Source organism: Mastigoproctus giganteus, chromosome 14 (genome assembly GCF_048544385.1).
Source record: "Mastigoproctus giganteus isolate SK-2022 chromosome 14, ASM4854438v1, whole genome shotgun sequence".
Lineage (NCBI taxonomy): Eukaryota > Metazoa > Arthropoda > Arachnida > Uropygi > Thelyphonidae > Mastigoproctus > Mastigoproctus giganteus.
The window spans coordinates 62,757,596-62,783,192 of NC_143588.1; the positions used below are offsets into that span (position 1 = coordinate 62,757,596).

A 25,597-nucleotide genomic window follows, 5' to 3' on the forward strand; every position below is an offset into this window, starting at 1 on the left:
AGGTGAACATTGATTTGATCCTGGATTTGCCCACCTAAGCCTTTTTTTGGAATTTGAAATGTGCCATTCTTCACTCTGTCTTTTTGTTTCTGGGTCATACTCAAAAACCCATGTTTTATCACCTGTTATCATTTGCCAAAGGAATTCTGGCTCAGTTTCAGCACAATCAAGGAGGGCAAGGTGAATGTTCTTTTGGCATCATTTTCACACGAATTCTGCACATGCCCAATTTCATGGATGGCTTGGTGATTCATGTTCAGTCTACCTGCCATCGATCTCATGGTGAACTGTTGGTTTGTTTGTTTGTTTGTTTCGGGATTTATTGGGCGCATCGGCAACTATGACCATAGTGCGCCAGTGAACTGTTGGTCAGACACAATTAGAGCCCTTAATCCCCCCCCCCACAAATTCTCCTCATGTTGCTGAGACAGGTCTCCTGAAACGTGATTCATCTTAAATAGCTTTATATTCTTCTAAAAAGGACTTGTGCCAATGGGAAATTTGATCTCCATAAGTTCTTTTGAAATTTTTGCAGCTTCCAGAGCACATTCATTGAGTTTAACATAAAATTCAATGGCATAACACTGCTCAATATTCTTCTCCTCTATTTTTTGTGGCACAGTCAAACATGTGGTTGCTTGCTTCACAATGACTCGAAAGATAGTGAATGTGATGAGTTGAGACTACTCTCATTTTCTGTGTGTGTGGGGGGGGGGGCATTTCAACCCACATGCTGATGTGTTATGCATCCACAATGCTGTCATATCACATACCTCATATTTACTGCATTAGAAAATATAAAACATATCTAAAGAATGTCAAAATTAAAACACTCAGAAAAATCCAAAATAAATGCATTATTGAGACTGCCACCAAGGCTGACTTGGATTCTATCCTGCTGAGTGTTGCCATGCAAGACCTGGGACTAAGTGCAGAACAATCACCAAGGATAATTTTCTGGAGGAAATTTACTCCAAATATCAGAAGGAATGCTCACTAGAGAGGGACTGGCAAAGGAATTTATATTGAAATATGCCACCAAGTCACATTCAAACACTACCTGCAATTGGATTGTAGATGTCTCCCCCCCAGGATCTGGTGACATTTAACCATTCAAGATCAGATATATCTGAGCTAGACTACCCACCAATTTAAGGAACATACCAGTAGTCAAATGCTTCAGGTATATGAAATTGGCTACACAAACCACACCTGACTATTCGTAGCTTAGCAGATGCATTTCTAAAGCGCAGGGAGAGTGCATTGATTAGAGAGGATTAGATTAGGATTGAGAGGTTACATAATTGCATTTAAATAATTTATTTAATATATTAAGTTTCTAAATTTAATTTTTATATTATAAATGCAATCTTTACTTTCTGTGATATTTAGCAAATTTAACAACAATTGTGACAAGATCCACCATGAACACTTTGTCAGAGGGCAATTTCCGGGTGAATCATGATTTTATCATTTGCAGAACCTGTGGCATGTATTCAAAGTGGATAATTATAGCTCACCTGGCAATTCTTTTCTTTGTTACCATTGTTCAGAGTGTACCAATCTATTGTTAAAATTTGGTGTATTGCCAGAAGAAGTTGAGTCACTGAAAAAACAGGTGCTTGCCCTTGAGAAAAATGTAAATGGGAGCTCGTCAGCGATTCAAGGCTCTAGTGACCTACCAATGATGCACTACCGATTCGGGACCCAGAGCAGAATAAACTTTCCACCTAGTGTTAGACCCATCAAACTCTCATTAGATCAAGGTCAAAGCATTTAATACTGTTATTACTATTTGCTCTTGTTAATTACCTTTTGACGTTTCCTGACTTTTTAAATTTAAACTCCATATCTGTGATATCTTTATAAATTCATCAAGGGGATCAACAAATTCTGGGTTAGTTCTACAGAGAATGTTCATATGCTTATATTTTCATCATTGAGGAATTAAAATATTGGCTTAAAATCTTGCCTGCAGTTAATATGGGGTATAAAATTTCAGGTGCCAACTTACGGTATTTTTCAATGAACCCTTTCTGGAACAAACAGTGGCATGGTTGCAGTTGTTTTAATAAAATACCAAGAACTGTTTAACTGTAATTATCACCACGGATAAGGCATTTATTCATCACTATCTGTCAACATTCACAACAATCTGTGGTCTTCTGACTTAAGAAATTCTACATCCGCAGAACTAGTTGTGCCCAAAAGCGTACAAGAAATTATTAAGAGTAAAAAAAAAAAAAAGAGGCAAACTTCTATGTGAGCCATGAAAACAACTCTTAACTATATTAAGCTAAGTTATAGTAATTTCAACATAAAATGCAGTAACTTGCCTCTTTTTCTGGTTTTGATGCGCTGGCCTGATAGTGTCGGCTTTTCAGTTTTCTGACTCATACAAATGCAGCTAGAAAATAAAATCAAGATTTTGTTGACAATGTTGGCATTTTGTAGTCTATGGAAGATATAACAGAATAATTGGTAAGTCTTCAAAACATGTAAAAAAATTTTTTTAGCAATACTCAATATAAAATATACTAAATAGGGTACAAGAAATCCCAGTTCATTTAAAATTTGAAGAATGATGCATAGTACTTTCTGCAGCATTGTTCTAAAGGTCTGGCAACTATTACAGCACAAATCCTATAAGAATCATAAAAGTCCATGACTTACAAACTTGCCAATGTTGCAAGTGCTTTAAAAAATTTAAATACCTATCAGAGTGATGTTAATACATATTTTAGTACTCCCTTGGTGAAGTTTTGACTTTGATCGACATTATTGTTTGTGTTAAGGATTAGAAGTATGGCTGTTGAAAAAGCAGATAAAAGTATGCACGATTATTGTTGCATTTTATAAGCCACATATTTGATCATGTAAAATCTGACAATTACAAATCATGTATTGTATGACCACAGGAAACCTGCAAAGCAACAAAAACAGAACATTTTCTAGACTTGCAATTTTGTTGGAGCAGTATTAAATCCACACTGAAAATCTCTGTTTACAAGTATCAAAATCCCAACCAAAAAAATTCTTATTTTGTTTTTGCATCCAGAGTTTGAAAAGTTTATTCGTCATGCAAAGCATGCCACCTGACTGAGATCGGAAAATGATTTGCCTCAGCCTGGCATAGCAGGTTTCCAGCAGTCATAGGTAATTTTTTGAAACTGTCAAAAGCTAGCCAATCAGCTTTATTATTTTACAGGGTAACACCGGGTAGTTGCACTATTTTTTTTTACATTAATGCTAGTGCCTAGATGTGGAATAAATTTACTGAGACCGCCCCCCCCCACAAGTTTTTCATTTTTATAAAATTTCACACATTACAAAGTTTATGATAGGCTGGTGTTGGGTGAGATATAAAGATGTGACATCATTGACATATAGGTAACAGAAAATAAACAGATCCAGCTACTAGGAAAGTTTTGCAATACAGCTTTGTTTATTTAATTTTTTCAAAGTAATTTCCTCTACATTCAATACACCTCTCCATCCTCCGAAACCAATCTTTAAACCAGTTCTGCCAAGTTTCACTAGGGAGTAAAGCACACTCGTTGTCCCAAGCCCGTAGAAGGTCCTCATCACTGGAAAACCATTTTCACATGCAGGAACAGTGCAAAGTCGCAGGGAGCAAGGTCTGGACTGTAGGGAGGGTGCTCGAGAAGTTTCAGTCCTGTCGTGGTCAAATATTCGGTGCAGGCTTTGGCGCGGTTAGCTGGAGCATTATCGTGATGGAGGTACCAGGTGTCCATTCTTGACTTTGGCCGCAGGTTCTTCATAGATCCAATGACTTTAGGCAGGCATTGTTCAGTATACCACTTAGCTGTGACTGTCTTCTGCGTGTCCAAAACAACATGTTCCACAATTCCACTCGATTTGAAAAATACAGCTATCATTTTCTTCTTTACAGATCGGGATTTTCTGACAATTACGGGTGTGTCGTCATCATCAAAGACCCAAACTTTGTTTTGAGCCTTGGTCGGCAGATCGTAATAGTACAGCCAAGTCTCGTCACCTGTCACGATGTTGTTCACATACCGAGATTGTCCCTTATCAAACTTTTTTAACATCTCCCGGCACCAAGTCACACGTCGTGTCATCTGCTCTTCAGTCAGTTGATGCGGCACCCAGAGAGAACAAAGTTTCTTCACGTGCAAATGATCTTGCAGAATCGAACGAATTGCTGGTGCATTTAGGCCCAAAGTATCCTCTATCTGTTGGTAGGTCACTCGCCTGTTTTCGTCAAGCATTTTCCTCACGGCAGTAACGTTTTCCTCCGTAACTGACGTTCGTGGCCTTCCCGGCCTCTCAGAATCCTCCAGAGTGAAATTTCCCCTTTGGAATTCTCTATACCACCTGAATATCGTTGTACGATGTGGACAATCATCATCTAGTGCAAGAGTCATTTCTTCTAAGCACTAGTCTATGGTTAAACCACGCACGAAATTATACCGCAAAACTGTCCTTATCTCATTTCGTGACCACGATGCCATCGCAAGCACTTTACACTCTCACTACTAATGAATAACTGAGCCCATCGACTTGGCGCGGCGGCTACTATGCACGTATGAACATGTCTCAACATGCAGCAACAAGCAGCTTCCTGTGATTCATTGTTGCGTCATATTGCAAAACTTTCCTAGTACCCTTTGTATATTTTTCCTCTCAGACTGAATTAGTTAGTAATTAAAATAAACGTTTTTTTAAAGTTAATTGCAAATTCAGATCCTTAGTACTCCGCAGAATTACCTTTATTAAAAAGTTACACATTACAAAAACTAGCTCTGCCATATTTAATTATATCAACCCTTTTGTAGAAACATTTTAAGTCACAGCAGTAAGCCTGTTGTAGTACAGAATGCACTAATCAGGTTTTTGGGAAGAATGGCAAGAAATAATTGAAAATAAGAAACTTTAAAATGCTCTAAATGCTTTTCGACTGAGGTTCTGTGGAAAATCAACACTTTTTATTTAAGTCTAAATTTTTACTCATGCCATTATATCAAAACAAAGCCTTAAGGAATTTTTATAGCTATGAAGAATTCTTCGATGAAAAAAATTGATTCACACAATTTCTGTGCTAGTTGATGCTATAGGCCCCATAATACAACCACTCAAAGGTTGACAGAATGTAATTGAAATTAGAATCTCCCCTCCCCCAAAATAAATAAATAATTAAAATCTAAATAATAATAAATCTTTTTTAATCTTACCTATATCTTCAAACTGTAATGTTAAAATCCTATTACCAAAGAAATTCATTGGTTAATACTTCAGTATCTCATCCAAAATTTCAATTTATTGTCATTGAATTTCTTTATATATCCAACTTCTGTATAGAGGAAGGGAATACTCTATACAAAGCATTTAGCAAACTAAGCTTGCTACTAATGTATTAATCTCATATTGTGGAGGAACAGAGGAATATTTTAAATAATAATAGATGAGAGCACTGTTTTTTTTTTTAAGTATAATATTCACTTAACATTTTAAATTACATAACCTCTTTAAACTTCATTTTGATGAAATTTAAACTCTTGATTTTCAAACCCTTGATGATTTTGAAAATAAATGGATGAAAATAGTATATTACAGTTCAAACCTCCTCCAACAGATGGTGGTAGAGAGACTGTCTAGTAGGCTGATTGCAAGTAACAACAAATTTATCAGTATTAACGTTCAGTGTCATGATTTCGCAATTCATCAGTATTAACGTTCCGTGTCATGATTTGGAAGTATTTTCCCACTTTTGATTTTGATTTTTGAAAATCAAAAATGGGAAAATATTCAACAGAAACATACGAAATAGTAGTAGTAATGGCAAATGATGTAAAAAAAACAAGCTTGTGTAGCTTAAGCGAAAAAAAAAAAAAAAAAAAACCTACACGGTTCACCCACCCGTAAACTCGAGAATTTATTCAACTCATCCAGTTCCAGAACAAACAACGGATGGAAGCCTGTTCCAACAATCAACCACCTGCTGGCCAAAGGCAAACTTCAGCACATCTGTACTGGAATCATCCTTCCTCAATTTGAATTTGTCCCCACATGTAGTCTCAGCAAGTGGGAGAATATCATTAATATTCACCTTACTCGATCTATTCAAGGCTTTAAACACCCCATCAGATCTCCCCGAGGTGCCTAACCTTGAGAGGCTGCAAGCTGCAGAACCAAAACCTTTCTAGGTAAGAGCACGCACTCTTTTGTTCCTTTCAACAGTCTGGTTGCCCCTGTCTGCACTCATTCCAGCAGATCTACATCCTTCCAAAAGTGGGGCCTCCAGACCCGTATACAGTATTCAAGATGCAACCTTATACAAAGGGATCGCCTCCTTATCCCTGCTAGCAAAGTTTCTGTATATCACTGACAAAACCCCATGAGCTCTACTGGCAGCATATCTGCACTGTTCAGAGAATTTCATGTCTAATTGCACAATTACCCCCAGGTATTTTTCATTTTCTGCTACCCTGATTGTAGCACCACAAGGTTGGTATGTTACTCTGGGGTTACTGCTACCCAGTGTTTTTTTTGGGATGGTGTGCAACGGCACCTTTATTAACAGTGATGTGCAACATTTGCATACAGTACATTTCAGAATGTGAAATATTCAGTAAATTTTTTTTGCATGTTTACCTATTATTCAAATACACTTATTTAACTAAATTTTTCCACTGTCTATTGTTAAGATATTTTCTATTATTCAGTAGGACCTCTGTTTAACGAACTCCTTTATAGCGATATTTTTGAATTCTCCTTGGAAATTAATTTAAAATACAGGGTTGTTAAAATTAAAGTATCTTATGCAGAGGGCTCTGGAGTGAGTTCTGAGGCTCGTACTGAAGAGAAATTTGGAAAACAGGTACAATAAAGAATGTGCTCACCATTTATTAGGAGAAAAAAAAAAAGTTACAAAATTTGTCACTATATGGAACTGTGGCAATACAAATCACTTGAACAGCACTACAATTGTTCAATGTGCCCTCCATTTTGGTCAACAACAGTTTCCATTTGAAGAACAGCATTTTCTACAGCAGAACATAAGATGTCAACTGGAATAGCCAGCACATGACGTCTAATGCTGCCCTTCAGATCTGCCAGAGTTTGACATCTTTCCCGATACACCTGGTTCTTCAAAAAACCCCACAACCAGAAGTCGCACGGGGTGAGGTCCGTTGATCAGGGTGGCCAAGATGTCTGGAAACAACAGCTGATGACCCATTTGTCTGTAAAGTGTTGCCTTAGCAATCTCTGGACACAACGGTGGATGTGGGATGGCACACCATCTTGCATGAATATGGTATCCTGAAGGTACCCACACTGTTGCAGCTCTGGTATTGCAAAATTTGCCAACATTTCATAATATCGCTGTCCAGTGACAGAACAGGTGTGGGGTCCAGTCAGTGTTACCTGTCCAAAAAAATATGGCCCAATCATGAATGTGGCTGTAAATCCACACCACACTGTCACCTTTGGAGAATGCAACGGGACCTCTTGGATAACTTGAGGGTTTTCTGTTGCCCAAATGCGACAGTTGTGCTTATCCACTTGTCCATTTAAGCAGAAGTGGGCTTCATCACTCCGAAAGATGTTCCATGGCCAAGTGATAGCCAGTGTCATTGGCGCCAGAAACTGAAGTGCGTATGTGAAACGAATATCTGCATTACCATTCTTTGGCTGCTGTAGCACGTGCATCTTGTAAGGATAGCACCGCAACACCGATGCATTACTAGCCTTAGAGTGGAATACGGCATGTACACTTCACAAGAAACAGCTGGCACACTTGCGCTGCCACATGGAGATTGACTTGATAAACCAATAACAGCCATAGCCACATCTTTAACACGAGAGGATGTCCACTCGTTTTCGACCTCTAGCTGGTTGAACACCAAGATGTCCTGTCGCTTCAAATTTTGCAATCATTTTGTGGACAGCACAAACAGTCATAGGTCCATGCCTTATGCACCTCTGGCACTGGGATTCTCTGATAGCTACAGCTGCATTGTCGCTGTTCTGATAATACAGCTTCACTAATAGCACCTTCTCCTGCAACGTTGTTAGCATTGCTGCTGTAGTGCAGGCAAACATCTACTGTGTGATTTTGAAGAGACTGCTTTGCTTTTATACAGTAAAGTAGAGCTGAGTAGTGGCACTGTGGCAATAACTTACGATTATGCAAATAACATAAGTTATTTGCATAATCGTAACTAAGATAGTTACGCGCCATACAGTGACAAATTTTGTAACAAATTTTTTTTCCCAATAAATGGCGAGCGCATTCTTTATTGTACATGCTGTCCAAATTTCTCTTTTGTGCGAGCCTTTGAACTCGCTCCAGAGCCTTCTTACATAGGGATACTTTAATTTTAACAACACTGTAGTTTTGGTTGAGAGAAGAAATTTTTCATATAACTAAAGGATTATGAGAGGCTTAATTCGGTACACACTGTTTGCACTTCTAGCCTTCAGACAATTCAAGAAATTAGTGCTGCTGCACAAATTAAGAAAGCTAAAGGGATTACCATTTTACAACTTACCTGATCACCTGTTCAATATACAGAGAACTTGCGCTAGTCAAGGGATATTCCCGATGCGGACAATGTGCTTTGGTCAACCTTCTATTGTAAGTGTCCTGTTCGAGAATTAGGAGGGAGCCGTTTTCTTTTACTCCGACAAATAATCAACTGTTGTTTTGTGGAAATGCATTATCCACATTTTCCCGTAAATTTTTCATATCTCTGTTTACATGGGCACAGTACCGCACTGACTCCCACATTTTGGACAGTTTCAAAAAAAAAAAAAAATTCAAATTTAAGAACTAATTCAAATCACGACGATATCGATGACGAGAGAAGGAAAACGAAATGTTGGCAGCTTTTAAAACTTCATCATGGCATGCAGTGTGAAGAAAATGTTCCTGAAAATACAAGGTATGTGAAAACAAATGCAGGCATTTTTTAATGATCGATGCACAGTAAATCCAGTGAACAACAAAATATAACCAAATATTTTACAAAACAAGTCTTAGCGTACTAATATTGTGCACATCATGTACTTATGAAAAAAAAATTGTATCTTAATATGGTATGTATTAATAAATTGTTTTGAAATGTTTGTTTATGGGCTTTACGGCACAAGTGCAACAGGGCCATAATGTGCCAGTGTTTTGAAACGGTTAAAAAATTTATTTATTCTCGCTTTTTAATTTTAATTTATTTACCGTCTTTTACTGTATTTCTGAATGTAGAATTATTTTTCATTGTGGAAAAGGTCATATTTCTTTATAACGAAATTTTTGTTTAACAAATTTTTGCAAGCAAACAATCGACCTAGTTATATAAAGGTCCGGCTGTAGATTTACAGTATTTTATTATGGTTTATCCCACTTTTGCAGGTATTCTGTTCATCTAAGAAGTACCACCCATTTCGGGAAACTAATGTACCTTTTTCTTAACCCCCCTCCCTGGAAATGCCATTTCCTAAGGGCTCGTATTGGCTTCCCACTAGTTTTTCTGCGACTTTTGTTACAATGTAAAAGTTTGTTCAACACAACTCTGTATTTGTGCATTTTCAATTCAGCCGCAACAGTTTTATTTAACTGCCCATGCTGTAATGAGATCACGAGTGAATTAGTATTAAAAAAAAAAAAACTATCTTGAATCAAAGTATAAAATGAAAAGAATTACTAGTTTCTTTTCACCTTCCACAGTTAAGAAATTAAAAACAAGTGAAAATATGAGAATACAACTACAGAATCTGTCGAAGACTGCTTTTATTGCTGGTGGTATCTACATCCAACAGCAAGAGATGACTGGCGAAATTGCTGGACTGTTGATCAAAAAACTGACTTCTGTGCAAAGTATAATTGGCTAAATTATCAAAATGAGAGACTTGACTGTGCATTATACCAAACAAATTGGAACTCTTGCAGTGGAAAAGAAGATGGGCATGAAGATTTCTAAGGAACGGGCAAATAATGAAGATGCCTATTTTGGTGAAAGCAGACAGCAACAGCTACTGTCTTTAAGAAAGAAAATTTTCAATCACAAGGAAACAGCAGGACATAAAGCTGCTATAAAACTGCTTGCAGAAGCTGAGAAAGAGCATTTGAAAATGTGTTTAAAGAGTGAAAATGTGTTTAAAATTTTTCCCACCACATATAAGGTGGCCAAAGAAAATCAGTCCTTTCATATTTTGAATCAGACATTGACCTACAAGAATTAAGTGGGATTGGCATGGGTCGTATTCTTCATTCAACTAAAGCTTGCATCAACATCTTAAAACACATTAGTGATGAAGTGAGAAAAAAATTTGGTTAATAAAATTGTTATGTCGAACAGCAAAATTTCATTGATAATTGACGAATTGACTACGGTGAGAAAAAATCCACTTTAATGTTCGAACTTTTATGTTTGACAATGGAATGAGATCTCCGATAAATTTGTTTTTGGACTTGATCGAACTCAAAAGTATTACTTCAAAAGGGATATTTGATTTTCTGCTTGAATGTCTTCAGTCATACGGTATGACGGAAAACTATTTAAAAATTCACTTAGGTTAGTGGCATATTTAGGGTTAGACTCCACTGGTGGTTTCCCACATCTGTACCATATATACTCTGTTTCAAACCCAGAAAAAATGTAACGTCTGGTTTATGTAGTATTGTGCTTTATCCTGTTGTAGTGTCTCTGAATGCTTGGCCACAGAGCCCCTAATGGGACCCTACGTTGCCTGCCACAACCACTGGGAGGTGAGTCAGGTTGCCCACTATACTCTGGCCAGGTTTGCCTGAGTTTCCTTACAGATGCCATAATTTTTTTTTTTTTTTTTGAAGAGAGCATATGGGGGAGTAAGAAGAAGAGGTCAGAATGCGGGGAACAGTAGCTGGAGTGGACCAATAGGGAAGGCCAGTCCACTCTTAAGTTAGGCGAAAGCGATGGAGAAGGGTGTTGTAAGTCGAAGGAGCAGGTGCACTTGTGTGAGCAACCTGCACTCTGAAGAGTGCTAGCATGAATCCTACCCTTATCGGGCAACTTGCCTTTGAAATCCTGTACCCAGGGTGCTTGCATTATCCTACCCCAGTCAGAGTTCGCAGGGATGACATGTTATTCTGTTCTGTCCTGTGTTCCACAAGTCTAGCTCTTCTAGAATTGAATACAGCCTGGGCGTAGCATGATAAGGCTAGGTATGTGGCCTCTCCTTGTAGAAAAGTTGGGTAGTAAAAGTGGAGTAAAAAAAATTCCCTACTTTAATAGTGTGCACTGTGCTAATCACCGATTAGTACTATCAGTTGGAGATACTGTGAAATCTGTTGTAGGTATCGATAGATTTAAAGCATTCATTGATAAATTTATGTCATGTATAATGCATTGCCAAAAAGCACCAGAGAATTGAAGGTGGGCACGAACTCGCTGGATATTGAACTACAGGCTGGCCTCAATTAATGCGATTAATTCGTCCTGCGAGCGCATTGCGCAAAACGGAAACACATTAATCGAATAAAATAATCAATAGGAAAAATTATAATTGATGCTTGACCTTCTGGAATGTCCATAAAGAATTTTAAAAATACCTTTTAAATAACTTTTTTAATGTATACAATGTAAAAGATAATGAAAATAATTATGGAATTAAATGTTTATTGCATAAAACACCGGTTCCCAAACTATGCGCCGTGGAATATTTTAAATTTGAGGGAAATACAGCTATACTTGACAGATGTCGAGCTACCTCGAACTATTAGCTTGAGGTAGTTCACAGTTTCAACATTTCTTATTAAGTTGTTTGGACCTAACTACTTAATAAACGGGATTGTTAGGTATTTCTTTTGGTCTAGGTGTGCCATGAAAAAATTACTGAGACACTTTAAGGGTGCCATGAACCGAGAAGGTTTAGGAACCTCTGACATAAAATACACAATGAAGAAATGACTGTTGCGAAAATATTTGAACAGTGTTGACTTTCTCTTTTCATCAATCAATTTCCGATAGCTGACAACAATCTTCTCTGGGCCCTTGCAAAATAAATATCGCAGAGAACCCCAAACCTTTTGTTTGAAGTTCTCTGCGATACGAAATATTTCATCTAGTTCTTTTACCGTTATCTCCTTCGTTGTAACGTTTCATTTGGCTTATTTAAAAATTTGAATTTTTAAATGCAAGTCTGCATTGACTTTATTAGCGGGAGACAAACAAGTAACATGTCTCCTTTCGATGGTTGATGGAACACACAGACGGGAAGCTTAAAGCGCTCTTTTTCAACAATTGATAAAAAAAAAAAAAAAAAAATTGCGTTAACTGAAAAGTGCATTATGCAAGGTCTGGCTGTATTAAAAATTTGCAGAAACTTAAAAATGCTGATTTGGCAGAGTCAGCCCAAGTACTTAACAGGAAACATTGGCGAGAACGAAGTTAGAAAATTGTCAATTAGGCTTCAGTTAAATGAAAGAGATACAATTCATGCATTTCGGGAATACTTAACTGAAAAGACGATTTCGGAAGAATCGAAGCATTTGATGAACTCTCTGAATATGATACCCAATTTCATCAAGTGAATGTGAATGAGGATTTTCACAAATGAATCTGATTGTTAACCCAACTAGAGCTTCGTTGATGACAAAAACGGTTTCTTCACTACTGTTTCTTAAAATTGTGGGCCCACCACTGACACACTTCCATCCAGCAAAATATGGCTTCTACGGAAACATCATTCGACAACAGACACAAACAGTAAGAAAAGAAGTCAGCATAGTGTGTCCGATGAGAACTTTGCACATTCTCATCTTTTATAGAATATGCAAAATTTGCATATTCTATAAAACGTCATTATGAAATTATTTTTTTAATTAGTACTTTTTTTACTTATTCTTTTTTATATACTTGTATAATAAATTTTTGCTTCATAAACTGTAATAATATACTTAATTTGTTGTTTTTATTCCGAAAACATTACAACTGAAGCAACAATATCAGGAAATTATTTTTAGTTTACTTTTCACATCTTTTTAATTTTCAATTTTTCCTCATATGCTAGAATGAGTACTGGCACCTATTTTTTTTTTTTTTTTTTACAAAAATAGCACTGCTGCTACCTATATGCAATACAGCTAGGCCTCGCATAACACGAGTCGTTATTATTATTATTTGGTTTTTTAGGAGCATTAGCAACTAAGGCCATATTGCTCTGGGATATGCGGTGGTCATTCCCTGACCTTTCCGCATCCTCCGTATTTGGTGGTGACGGGCTCGACCCCGGTCTAGTCAAGAAGCGTGTGCTACGAACTGCCGCTCCTTCCCACCTGGCTACGGAGGCGCCTACCACGAGTCGTACAGTCAATAAACAAACGTTTGCCTGCTGCCCGCCTCTGTGTGTTCCATCAACCATCGGAAGAAGAAGTGTTTGTCTCTTGCTAATAAAGTCAGTGCAGACTTGCATTTAAAAATTCAAATTTTTAAATGAGCCAGATGAAAATGTTACCGTGAAGGAGATAACGGTAAAAGAATTAGATGAAATCTTTCGTATCGCATAGAACCTCAAACAAAAGGTTTGATGTTCTCTGCGATATTTATTTCGCCAGGGCCCAGAGAAGATTGTTGTCGGCTATCAGAAATTGATTGATGAAACGAGAAAGTCAACACTGTTCAAATATTTCCGCAACAGTAATTTCTTAATTGTGTATTTTATGTCAGAGATTACCAAAGTTTCTCGGTTCATGGCGCCTTTAATGTCTCAGTAATTTTTTCGAGGCGCACCCAGACCAAAAGAAATACTTAAGTTTCGTTTAGTAGTTAGGTCCAAACAACTTAATAAGAAATGCTGAAACTGTGAACTACCTCGAGCTAGTAGTCCGACAGATGTCGAGTATCACTGTGTTTACCTTGAAAATTTAAAATATTCTGCAGCACACAGTTTAAGAACCGCTGTTTTATGCAATAAACATTTAATTCCATAATTATTTTCATCATCTTTTACATTATATACAGTTAAAAAATTATTTAAAAGGTATTTTTAAAATTCTTTATGGACATCCCAGAAAGTCAAGGACCAATTATAATTTTTCCTATTGGTTATGATATTCGATTAACGCGTTTCCATTTTGTGCAATGTGCTCGCGGGACAAATTAATCGCATTAATCGAGGCCCACCTGTACTTTACATTTGTCAATGTTAAACTTCAGTTGCCACCACTCAGCCCACCTGCTCAACTTTTCTAGATCTTGTTGCAGTAGTGCACTGTCATTAACAACCCTGCAAACTTTTGTATCGTCTGCAAACTTAGCATTACCAGTGCCTCCATTAATTTCCCTGGAACAGAAGTTAAACTAACAAGTCTGTAATTACCTGTTTCCCATTTGATTCTCCTTCGTGGATTGGGGTCTTGCACATCTCCAGTCCATGGGTACCTCCCGAGTCAAGGGCTAAGGGTATGCTTACTTCCTTTGCCACCTCCATTAATATAACTGGATAGATTCCATCCACCCCAGGTGCTTTTCTTATGTTTATCTTCAATAATTTCTCCCCTACTTTACTCTCAGTTATTACAAGATTATCTAGCTTACTGCCAGAGTTGAATAGACCTCTGCCATTCCCCTCCCTGAATAACTCCTCATGTGTGAATGTAGATGCAAAATATTCATTTAGTTTGTTGGCTACCTGAGCAGGATCATCAACAGTTGAACCATCGATATCAAGTGGACTAATCTGATTCATCCCCTTGCTTCTAGAGTTTACATAAGTAAAGAACTCTTTGTTGTTTTTCTTTGCATCCTTTCCAAAGATTTCTCGTAATCTGCCTTCGCCTGCCTAACCTTCTTTGTAACTTGGTTACAGAACAGCTTATATCTATCGTATGCTTCTGTGTCAAATGTTAATTAATTAGACGGCCTCCGTAGCCGAGTGGGCAGGAGCGGGAGTGCAGTAGCACACGCTCTTTGAGTAGACCGGGGTTCAAGCCCCTGACTGCTGAATACGGTCGATCTGCCAACCCGCACTGGACCAGCGTGGCAGATTATGGTCCATTTCCCTCAGCATGAATTGTTGAGGAGGCTTCTACCCTGCAGTGGGTTGATAATGGCTGCACTTTACTTTACTTTTACATGCATTTTTCTTCTGTCACATGTCTAATAGGCGCCTCTGTAGCCGGGTGGGAAGGAGCAGTAGCAGTGCATAGGATGCGCAAAGGTCAGGGAATGACCACCGCATATCCCGGAGCAATATGGCCTTAGTGGCTAATGCTCCTAAAAACCAAATAACAAACAAACATGTATAATTAGTTCATCTGACATCCATTTAGGCCTAAATCTTGAACAATATTTCTTTGTTGGTATGAAAAGCCTAGTAACTTCCAAGTTTAATTCTTTGAATGCTTCTCATTTTGAATTTGCTGTTGGTAACATCAGTTGGTTCCACCGTATAGAATTTAAATACTGTCTCACACCACCCTAGTCACCTTTATGAAAGCAAAAACCCATCCCTTTACCCTTGATGGTAGTTATCTCTTTGAGTAACTCCCACTTCAGCACACTGTGATAACTGCCACCCAGTGGTTCCTTTATCTGCAGATTCGTGATGCATGAAGAATCACTACTGATAAACAGATCAAAAGTATTACTCCCTCTAGTTGCCTCCAGAACATGCTGCTGTAGAAAACAATCATCCAATAAATCCACAAGAGCCTTGCTAGTGTGTGAATGACCAACCACAAATTCCAGTCAATCCCTGGGAAATTAAAATCCCCCATTATAAGACACTCTGATTTACTGGCCCACTACTCCTCAGCAAAATTGCCCATTATACTCGACAGATTCATTTGGCCTATAACACACACCTACTCTCATTTTTCCTTTTCCAATGCTTATGTCACTAAATAGACTCAACATTGCATTGTCCACCAACATCAATTGGATGCACTTCCTTAGATTTTGTGTTTCTTAACTAACAGCATAACTCCTCCTCCCTTTCTGTCCTGTCTATCCTTTCTGTACACATTGTACTCCCCAAATTCCGGTTCTGCACTGCTTATGTCTGTGTGACACCATGTCTCTGATATCCCAACAATATCTGCCTTTGATGTCTTGACTAGCCCTTCAAGCTCATCGAGTTTATTAACTATACTCCTAGCATTGGTGTACATGCAAGTATGCATGCACCTGTTTCTACTCTTAGTTACCCTAACACAGCCCATGTACTTACTTGTTCCACTATGACTCCAAGCAGTCCTGGAAATCCCCATTGCCCTGCTTTTCAGGCTGCTGCTGCTTGATTGCATTTCAATAGAAATAGTGCCAGAATCACTTTTAACTCTGCCAACAGCTACTGTTAATCTAGTAGTCTGTGTATCCCCCCCCAAGCTAGCAGTTTTCCAACCCAACTAACTCTGCCTCAACAGTATCAGCAAATATTCTTGCACCCTTTCTATTTAAGTGTATCCCATCCCTGTAGAAGCAGTCTCTCCTGTTAACAAGCACAGACCAGACTGAGAAAAATTCTACGCCTTGAGATTTGCACAATCTCTCCAGGGCCGAATTGATTGACAAGGCTCTCATCATATACTCCCTCCTATCGTGTCTGGGCAGAATTGCAGACACTTTAAAATTCAACCCTAACTCACGGCTTTTTTCAGCATTGACTTGTACTTGTTAAGTAATTCCGCTGGTCTCCTACTCTTAATATCATTAGTGCCAACATGTATAACAACATCACCCTTTGGACAATTAACCCTGATTACCTTCATTAATATTGTTGATACATATAGAAAACAACAAGGAGCCCAGCACAGAACCCTGGGGGACTCCACTAATAACAGTAGTTCACAAAGAGAAGTGTCCATAGATTACCGCTCTCTATCTTCTCCCACTGAACCATCCCTTTATCCACAGCAGCAACTTGCCCTTGACATACTTAAATTTGTACATTAACCTTTCATGTGCAACAGTATCAAAAGCTTTCCTAAAATCCAGGTACAGTAGATTGTCGAAATAATGGCGCATTGAGTTTGGATGTATACATACAGCGCAGATGTATTGCAGTGCCGGAAAAAGAAAACAGCAAGTCACGTGATTACTGTATTTGTTTACGTTTGCCATTTTCAAAGTGAATTCTGTACTGATATCACGGATTATACAGCTGTTTTATATTTATTTTAAATTAAAAATCCCTCACTATGGCTCCTAAAGTTAATAAACCTCATATGAAGAAAAGAAGAACGACATCAAAGCTTAGTGACAAACTTGATATAATCCAAACTATTACATTAGGATCACCTGGAATGTTAATTCATATACCCATATGTATTGTGTCAATAAATTAATGTGTTCTCTGCTCGACTTGCCTGTTTTGGTGGACAAAAAACCCTTGCTATCTATGCCTGAGACCCACTAACTCAGCCAAGGAGTGAAAAAAGCCATTAAAAGTTCCTTGTGTCATCGATGGGATTCGAACCCACCCGGTGTGGAGAGAGTGGTGACGATACCACTGTGCTACCCACGCAGACTAAACTTGATATAATAAAGAAAAAGAACAGGCCATAAGCAGAAGTGTATTAACATCAGAATATGATCGTCAAACATTTATGTTTTTTTACGTGCAGTCAGAAGCAGCCCCAGGTCTATCAGTGCCATGTACGAGATTTTTTTTTTGTGTGCTCTCTCTCCAACTTGAAATTTACAGAAAATCAAGTGAATTTTCGGGAAATTTTGCACCCCCTATATTTTGGTGCCCTGATCAGGGAAACCGCTCAATTGTGCCTTAAGCAGGACCTGTGTGCAGTTAAAACAATTGCATTCTTAATCTCTCTATTTCTTATTTGGACTCATTATTTCTGCATTAAATACATTAAAAATAAAAAACTTTCTAGATAATGGCACCTTGAATCCCCAAAAGTGCTGTTATTTCTAGTATACTGTATATGATATCAATATTAGTTTATCATCCAGTTCCTTTGTGACCACATCATAATATCAAACCAAATTTGTCACACAATACCTTAAGAAACCTATGCTATGTCTGAATTATAACTGCAGTTTCGTCTAGATCAGTGGCGTCCAATCTATGGCCCGCTAATAATTTTTATACGGTCCATGCAGAACTAAACAGCAATTTAGAGAGTCGCGCCACTGCATGTACAGGCATGCAAGTGTCAAGCTCGACTATATCAAACGTGTACCTTTAGTGCCAATGCAGTCATATATATATATATATATATATATATATATATATATGCTAAGTAGTTATTGTACTTATCAATCTTTTCATATTGTGAAATTCTTCTATTTTTATATAACTTGTTCATTGTTGTGAATTATTATTAATTGGTATTGAATTAAAAAATCATGCTTAAAAATGTTCTGAAAGAGAAAAGTTGATTTGGAGTGTCATGTTTTTAATCAAAGGTTAACCGAAGACACTATTTCTTCATTGAGTACGACGAAAACGCAGTGTATTTGGTATGTAACGAGACTGTGTCAGTTTTTAAAAAATATAATTTAAAATGACTTTGATTCCAAGCATAACTCTTATGATCGATATAAAGAAGTGTTCAAAGTTACAAAACGAATTAAAACAACAAAACACACTGAAAACCTATCAGTCGAGAAATTTATCTGCTGTAAATGCCAGTTATCACTTTGCCCATTTGAGCACTTTTGAAAAGTAAACCTTCAATGATGATGAATTTGTTAAAAATTATTTGTTTTAAAAGTTGTGGAAGAAGACAATAATACAAGACATTAGTTTGTCTCAACAAACATTTATGAGAAGAGCAGAAAATGTTGGAAAGAATTTGTTTGAACAACTTTTGGAAACCTAAACAAATGAAACATTTTAGTGTGGCACTGGATGAGAGTACTGATGGAAATGACACAGCCCAACTCCTTATCTTCACACATGGAATTAATGATAATTTTGTACCAGTTGAAGATTTAGCTGATCTACAGAGTATACACAGAACAACCAAAGGTGAAAATCTTTTTGAAAATTTTTGCCAATCTAATGAAAAGTTAGGATTAAATATTAAAAACCTGGTAGGAGTCACAAATGACGGTGGAAAAAATATGACTGGTGAAAACATTGGGTGTATGGGTAGAATAACCAAGAAAAGGATAGACATCAGAGCTGAACCTCTGACTGGAAATCACCGCATTGTGATCTCTGTGCAAAAGTATTGAACCTCCAACACGTTATGAATGTGGTTATTTCAACTGTAAATTTTATATCACATGGCCTTAATCGTATGTTTCAGCAGTTTCTTTCAGAAATTGAAAGTTGAATACGAAGATGTAATTTTACATTGTGTGGTGAGATGACTTAGTCGTGGCAAACTGTTATATCATTTCTTTAAACTGCGCCATTAAATTGATATTTTTATAACAGAAAAAGGAAAACCAATAAAATATGGAGTGGCTGTTTCACCTTGCAATTCTTACAGACACTTCTAGTCATTTAAATGCCCTTAATTTAAAATGACAAGGGAAAGGAAAATTAGTCTCTGATTTGTATGGTGACATCAAATCATTTCAGAATAAGTTATTTAAATCCCAAATTTGGCAACCATTCAGTTCACTTCGAATATTGTACCGAGCAAAAAGAGAAACGGATATTTCCAAAGAATCGGTGCCTCTCGTTATTACAATTACTTTTTTTGACGAGTTTGAAAGTCTATTTGCTGATATAAGATCCCATGAAAAAGACATAAGGTTATGTCTTGTTTGAAAATCCATTTACTTCTATGGTGGAAAACTACAATCCCAGCTTGCAACTTGAAATTATTGATTTTCAAGACAAACATGGTTCAAAAAGAAGTACAGAATTCACGACAGAATTTATGGGATACCTGGTTCCTGGGAAATGCTGTCATCCCTCTCACTAGCGGGTGAACCCACCAATGCTTGGCAGGTATATAGGTTCACTGCATTCATGTGGACAGTGATTCGATGTCAGTATGGATAAATGTCTTGAGTTAACCGACTTTGAAAGAGGGATGATAGTGGGTGCACGACGCATGGGTCACTCTATCGCGGAGGTGGTACAGAAATTGTACTATCCCCATTCGAAGGTATCAAGAGTATCAGAAATATGCCACATCAGGAGTAACATCTCATCATGGACAGCGCTGTGGGCGGAGAAAGGTGGTGGATGAACACGACTGTCGACTTCTGTCTCGCACCGTTTCAACCAACCTGAGAGCAACAGTGGCACAAATCACCGCCAATTTCAACAAGGGAGGTGCCAGAAAAGTCTCCACCATCAGGTGATAATTAGCCGCAATAGGTTATGAAAGCCACCGACCCACCAGAGTCCCATTGCTAACATCATGACACAGGACTGGACCTTGGATGATTGGAGATGTCTCCTGGTCTGATGGGTCCAGTTTCCAATTATTTCGAGCGGATGGGATGGTGTGCATCTGGCAGAAACCGCATGAAGCTATGCTCCATCGTGTCAACAAGGAACTGTTCAGGCAGGTGGACGGTCGATAAGTCTCAGACGTGTTCAACTGGCACACTTTTGGACCTCTGATATGTCTAGACACATCTCTGAACAGTCCAGGTTATGTGTCCATCCTTGCAGACCATCTGCATCCCTTCATGGTCATCGTGCACCCACAGGGCAATGGACTCTCCAGCAGGATAATGTGCCTCCTCACAGAGCCGTTGTGACTATAACATGGTTCGAAGAGCATTCCGCAGATTTTACCACAATGGAATGGCCTCCACATTCACCAGTCATGAACCCTGTGGAGCATCTTTGGGATGCTGTGGAAAGTTCCATCCGAGATTTGGATCCTCCACCCAGGAATTCGATGGAAATACCTGTGGAACGCTTTCGTGAACTAGTGGACTCAATGACTCGCTGTGGACTGCCCTTACCAGGGCAAAAGGAGAGCCTACCCACTACTAGGTAGGTATCCTGTGATTTCTCCACTCAGTGTATATGGACTTCGAAAAAAGAAAAAAAAAGTCTTATTTATATAATTTTAACAAAATCTAAAAAATAAATCAGGACATAGATGTATTGCACATAAGTGTTGGGAATTTGAATTTTTTATATATAGGCCGAAAATAAAAAACGTTAACATGAAAACAGAAATTTCACATGTAACAAGATATGGAAAATGCAACACACGAATTTTCTCGAATCACTCAGTGCGGACCATGAAACAAATCTAACTTTAAAGTGGCCCACGTACAGGAAAAGGTTGGACAACGCTGGTCTAGATGATCCTGCAGTGCCTTCTTTAACCACTGACTCCATTATTTTTCCCCGAAACAGAAGTTAAACTAACAGGTCTGTAACTACTTGGTCACCCTTTGTGAATTGGAGATACATTTGCACATCTCCAGTCCACAGGGACCTCCTCTGAATCCAAGGAAGCTCTCATTATTATGGCTAAAGATTAGCCTACTTCCTTTGCTGCCTCCTTTAATATAACTGGATAGGTTCCACCCACCCCAGGTGCCTTTCTTATGTTCAACTTCAACAATTTCTCCTCCACTTTGTCACAGTTATTCCAAAATCATTTAGCTCCCTGTTAGAGTTTGATAAACTTCTGGCTTCCAGTTCCCTCCAGACTTCCTCATATGTGAATGTAGATGCAAAATACTCATTCAGTTTGTCAGCTACCTAAGAAGGATAATCAACAGCTGAACCATCGATATCAAGTGGACCAATCTGATTCACCCCCTAACCGCTAGAGTTTACATAAGTAAAGAAAACTTTACTTCTTTACTTATGTAAAGAAGTAAGCAATGGTTTTGCATAAATATGCAAAATTTATTTATTTTATTATTATTTAATTATTAATTACAATTTTTCACGGAACACTTGTTCACATCTCACAGAACACTAGTGTTCCACGGAACATAGTTTGGGAAATGGAAACGCTGCTTTAAGAGATAACTGCTCTACATCATCAAATTTTGCTTCCTGAGTGACCAACGCATTCTGCTTTGGATTTTGATTTTGATTTGGTTTTTTATGGCACATTGGCAGCTCTGCTTTGGAGATTGCCACTGTGTTGCCTGATGATCAAGTGTAAGTTCTGGCACTGATGTGGGAAGCTGAGAGCTTGATGGACCCCCATTTTAATTACTTCAAGGGCATCCACACTGTTCTTCAATTCTCATAAAGGCCCATAACCACGCTGAGTTGGCATCTAACATCCTCACACTACACTGAGCACACACACAAAGACACCCCCCCTTGGCAATATCATGTACCACTCCCGAGAGCTTCACAAACAAGCAGTACATTTCATAAGGACATAATTCAGAACAACCCCCCCCTCAGTTCTCCCCTAAGCCAATGCACTGACACTACCTTGGGCCTTTTGCTTTGCTGCTCTGAGGCATGATTTCGATTCAAATTCCATATAATTAAAAATTTCTACACTAAAAACTTATATCCCAATGCAGCAATAACACTATGCACCAGCTATGCTATGAAGTTTACATTATTGAATATATATACATATTTCAATATCTAGCTTACAGTACTATGTATTTCATATCTCCTATCAAGTTTACATTATATGAATTCCGTATCTCCCATCAAGATTAAGTTATATGTATTACACTACAACATTACATTTGTAAATTTTAAGTAGTTATAATAGATAATAAATTTAACTATCTATTGCCAACCTACATTATTTGACTCTCAAGCGACCTATTTGTGATAATATCTACGCCAAATCACCAATACTAAAAGCTCTCCAAATATTAGTGTCATATGTTATGGACTACATGATAAAGTTATTAAAACATTGTAAATTATAGTTTATAAGCCTCTTATGATACTGATTACACTGCTACAAAGCTATGTAGAAACCTGAAGTATCACTATATCAATACTAAAACAATGGTGGCAAAATTCAAACATCCTTATCGATACAACACAATGCGGCACCTCCATAGCCAGGTGGGGAGGAGCAGTAGTGCGTAGCACACGCTTCTTGATAGACCAGGGTTCGAGCCAGTGACCACCAAATACAGAGGATGCGGAAAGGTCAGGGAATGACCACCGCATATTCCAGGAGCAATATGGCCTTAGTTGCTAATGCTCCTAAAAACCAAATAACAACACAATGCTGGCAGAAGTTGACTGTGGTTTTTCAGCAATTAAAAGGGCCAAGTAAAGAACAAATAAAACAAATCAGGAAATCACAAGCAAATACTACACTACTAAATCTAAATCAAAAGTCAGAAAAAAATAATAATTTCAAATCAATAAATAAAGTTCCACTTAGCAGATCCCAAAAAAAAACTTGGTTCTCTTAAGCCTCTTCAGCAGAGTTCTCTGCTGATCAGTTATGTGCAGTGCTGAGGCAATATTAAGACAGGAGGTTGGATACACTACAAATAAATACGCTAAAAAAAGATCAAAGTAGGACACCAAAACAGAAGGCAAGATTAGAAAATATGATCAGCAAATTGAGGGCTGATTCCAGCAAACCGAAAGAAATGAAAGAGAAAAAGTAAAAAAAAACCAAGAAATACCTAGTGAAGAATTATAACGTGGACTTAAAAAAAAAAAATGAAAGAAGCTGTTGAACTTGCTATGCAGCAAATTACTGCCAAATTGAATAAAATTTCCTAGTACTTCCTTCTCCAGACAAATCAACGGCATTTCTACCAATATTAATGGAGAAGCGGTGAAAGCAAGTGGAAACAAAGAGGAGACTGCCAAATTTAAAAAAAATTTCATAGTACTCCCTTCTCCAGACATCAACGGCAGTTAATGGAGAAGCGGCGAAAAGTAGGCGGAAACAAAGAGGAGACTACCAAATTTTGAAAGTTCCGTGTGACAATCTAAGGGACTACAACAGGAATGCAACATGGATTAAAGAAATGGAAGCCAAACTAAAAGGAAATACTATGTAAGCTCTTATAATAACACCTGAACTTAGTTCAGAGGTGGGCCAAGAAGATTAAAAATTGTGCAGCACCAGGAAATGACTTGTATGTTTCTTTCTCAAGCTAACCAGCTAACAGAAAAATATCCCAGCAATTGAACTATTTACTGCAAACAGAAGAGAATGAAGAATGGATGACAAATGGCATAACCTACCTCCTTATAAAGAACCACAAAAAAGGTGCAATTGAAAACAACTTTCATCTCATAACCTGTTCCCAGTTGAACCGAAAGGAAACAAACAAAAGGGCCACAAAAGACCAGCTTCTAGGGCTTACAATTCCTGGATCTCGAATACTGTGATACTGGTCATTTTTTTCCTGGTTTTTCGGTACTAATAAAAAAAAATAATTGTTTATAATTTAATCACATAAAGGTTATAAAATCACCTCTACGTGATTATGATGTCGTTTTTTAATACCAGCAAATGTTTGATTAATCATCGATAGGACACCATACAATATTGCAACCTGTCCACAATTCTCGGACAACTTCACATCTTACTGTATCGTAACTCCCAAGTCCCGTTCCTCCACTACCAAGTTTAGTTCAACTCCACCAAGTGTACAAGTTATTTTGGGGTTGCTGTTCCCCAGGTGTAAGACCTTATATTTTGCTGAATTAAAGCATAGCTACCACCCCGGAAGTTTATCTAGGTCACTCTGAAGAAGCTCTGCTTGGGGGCGATCATTAACTACTCTACTGATCTTTAAACCATCTGCAAGTTTAGACCTCACGCCCTCCATCTCTTCATAGATGTCATTTAAGATAATCAAAAACAACAGTGGTCCCAATACTTGGGGAATCCCACTACTTACATTAACCCAATCTGAGGAATAATCATTTATCACAACCCTCTGCCTGGTGCCCCTAAGCCATCGTGCTATCCATCTAAGGATTTTCCCTATGATTCCCGGCTGCTCCAACTTATAAAGTAACTGCTCATGTGGGACTGAGTCAAATGCTTTGCTGAAATCCAAATAAACAATTTCGAAATTATTCCCTAAATCCAGCTCACGAGTGACCTGTCAAAATGGCTTACCAGATTTGTTAAATATGATTTTCCCTTTACAAAACCATGCTGTGTATCCTACAGGATTCCATTGCCATCTAAATGATCCTGAATTCCACCCTTGATCATTGCCTCCATGATTTTCTCTACTACTTTGATTGGCCAGTCGGGAATTTCCTGTTACACTCCTAGAACTGTCTATGTTCCCATTTACACCAATCCAACAGAATCTTTCCTGTCTAGTGATGCTCTCATAACTAGCCTTAATGGTTCAATGCACTCACTTGCCGCCCCCTTTAAGATTATAGGGTATATGCCATCAACCACAGGAGCCTTACTCGCCTGTAGGCACGTTCTCATTAAATAATCATATGAAATTTCAACATCATTAACTACATTTTTTTCAACTTCACTTCCATAATATCTCTGACAAATTTTTTTATGTAAATATCAGTGCAAAGTAACTGTTAAGCTCATCTGCAACTTTAGCTATGTTATCTGATACCATCCCACGACCATTACATAAAGATCCAATTTGATTTGTCCTTCTGTTCTTTGCATTTATATATGTGAAGAATTCCTTAACTGCACTCTTTGATCTCTTCTTTATTCTTTATCCACACTCTTTGCTCTCTCCCAGACTCAGTAAATATACTATAGTGAAAATTATACTTCACT

At 37.9% G+C, this 25,597-nt stretch overlaps 1 protein-coding gene across 2 annotated transcripts in view; it reads right to left on the reverse strand.

Moving 5' to 3' along the window:
* Positions 1-25,597, reverse strand: part of kra (basic leucine zipper and W2 domain-containing protein kra) — a 197,024-nt gene that overhangs the window by 122,288 nt on the left and 49,139 nt on the right. For both annotated transcript variants that reach the window (XM_090388872.1, XM_090388871.1), the window contains exon 2: positions 2,337-2,407. In XM_090388872.1, coding sequence (XP_090244998.1) covers positions 2,337-2,397 — 61 coding nt within the window. In that variant the 5' untranslated portion in view covers positions 2,398-2,407. The remainder of the gene's footprint in view (positions 1-2,336; positions 2,408-25,597) is intronic.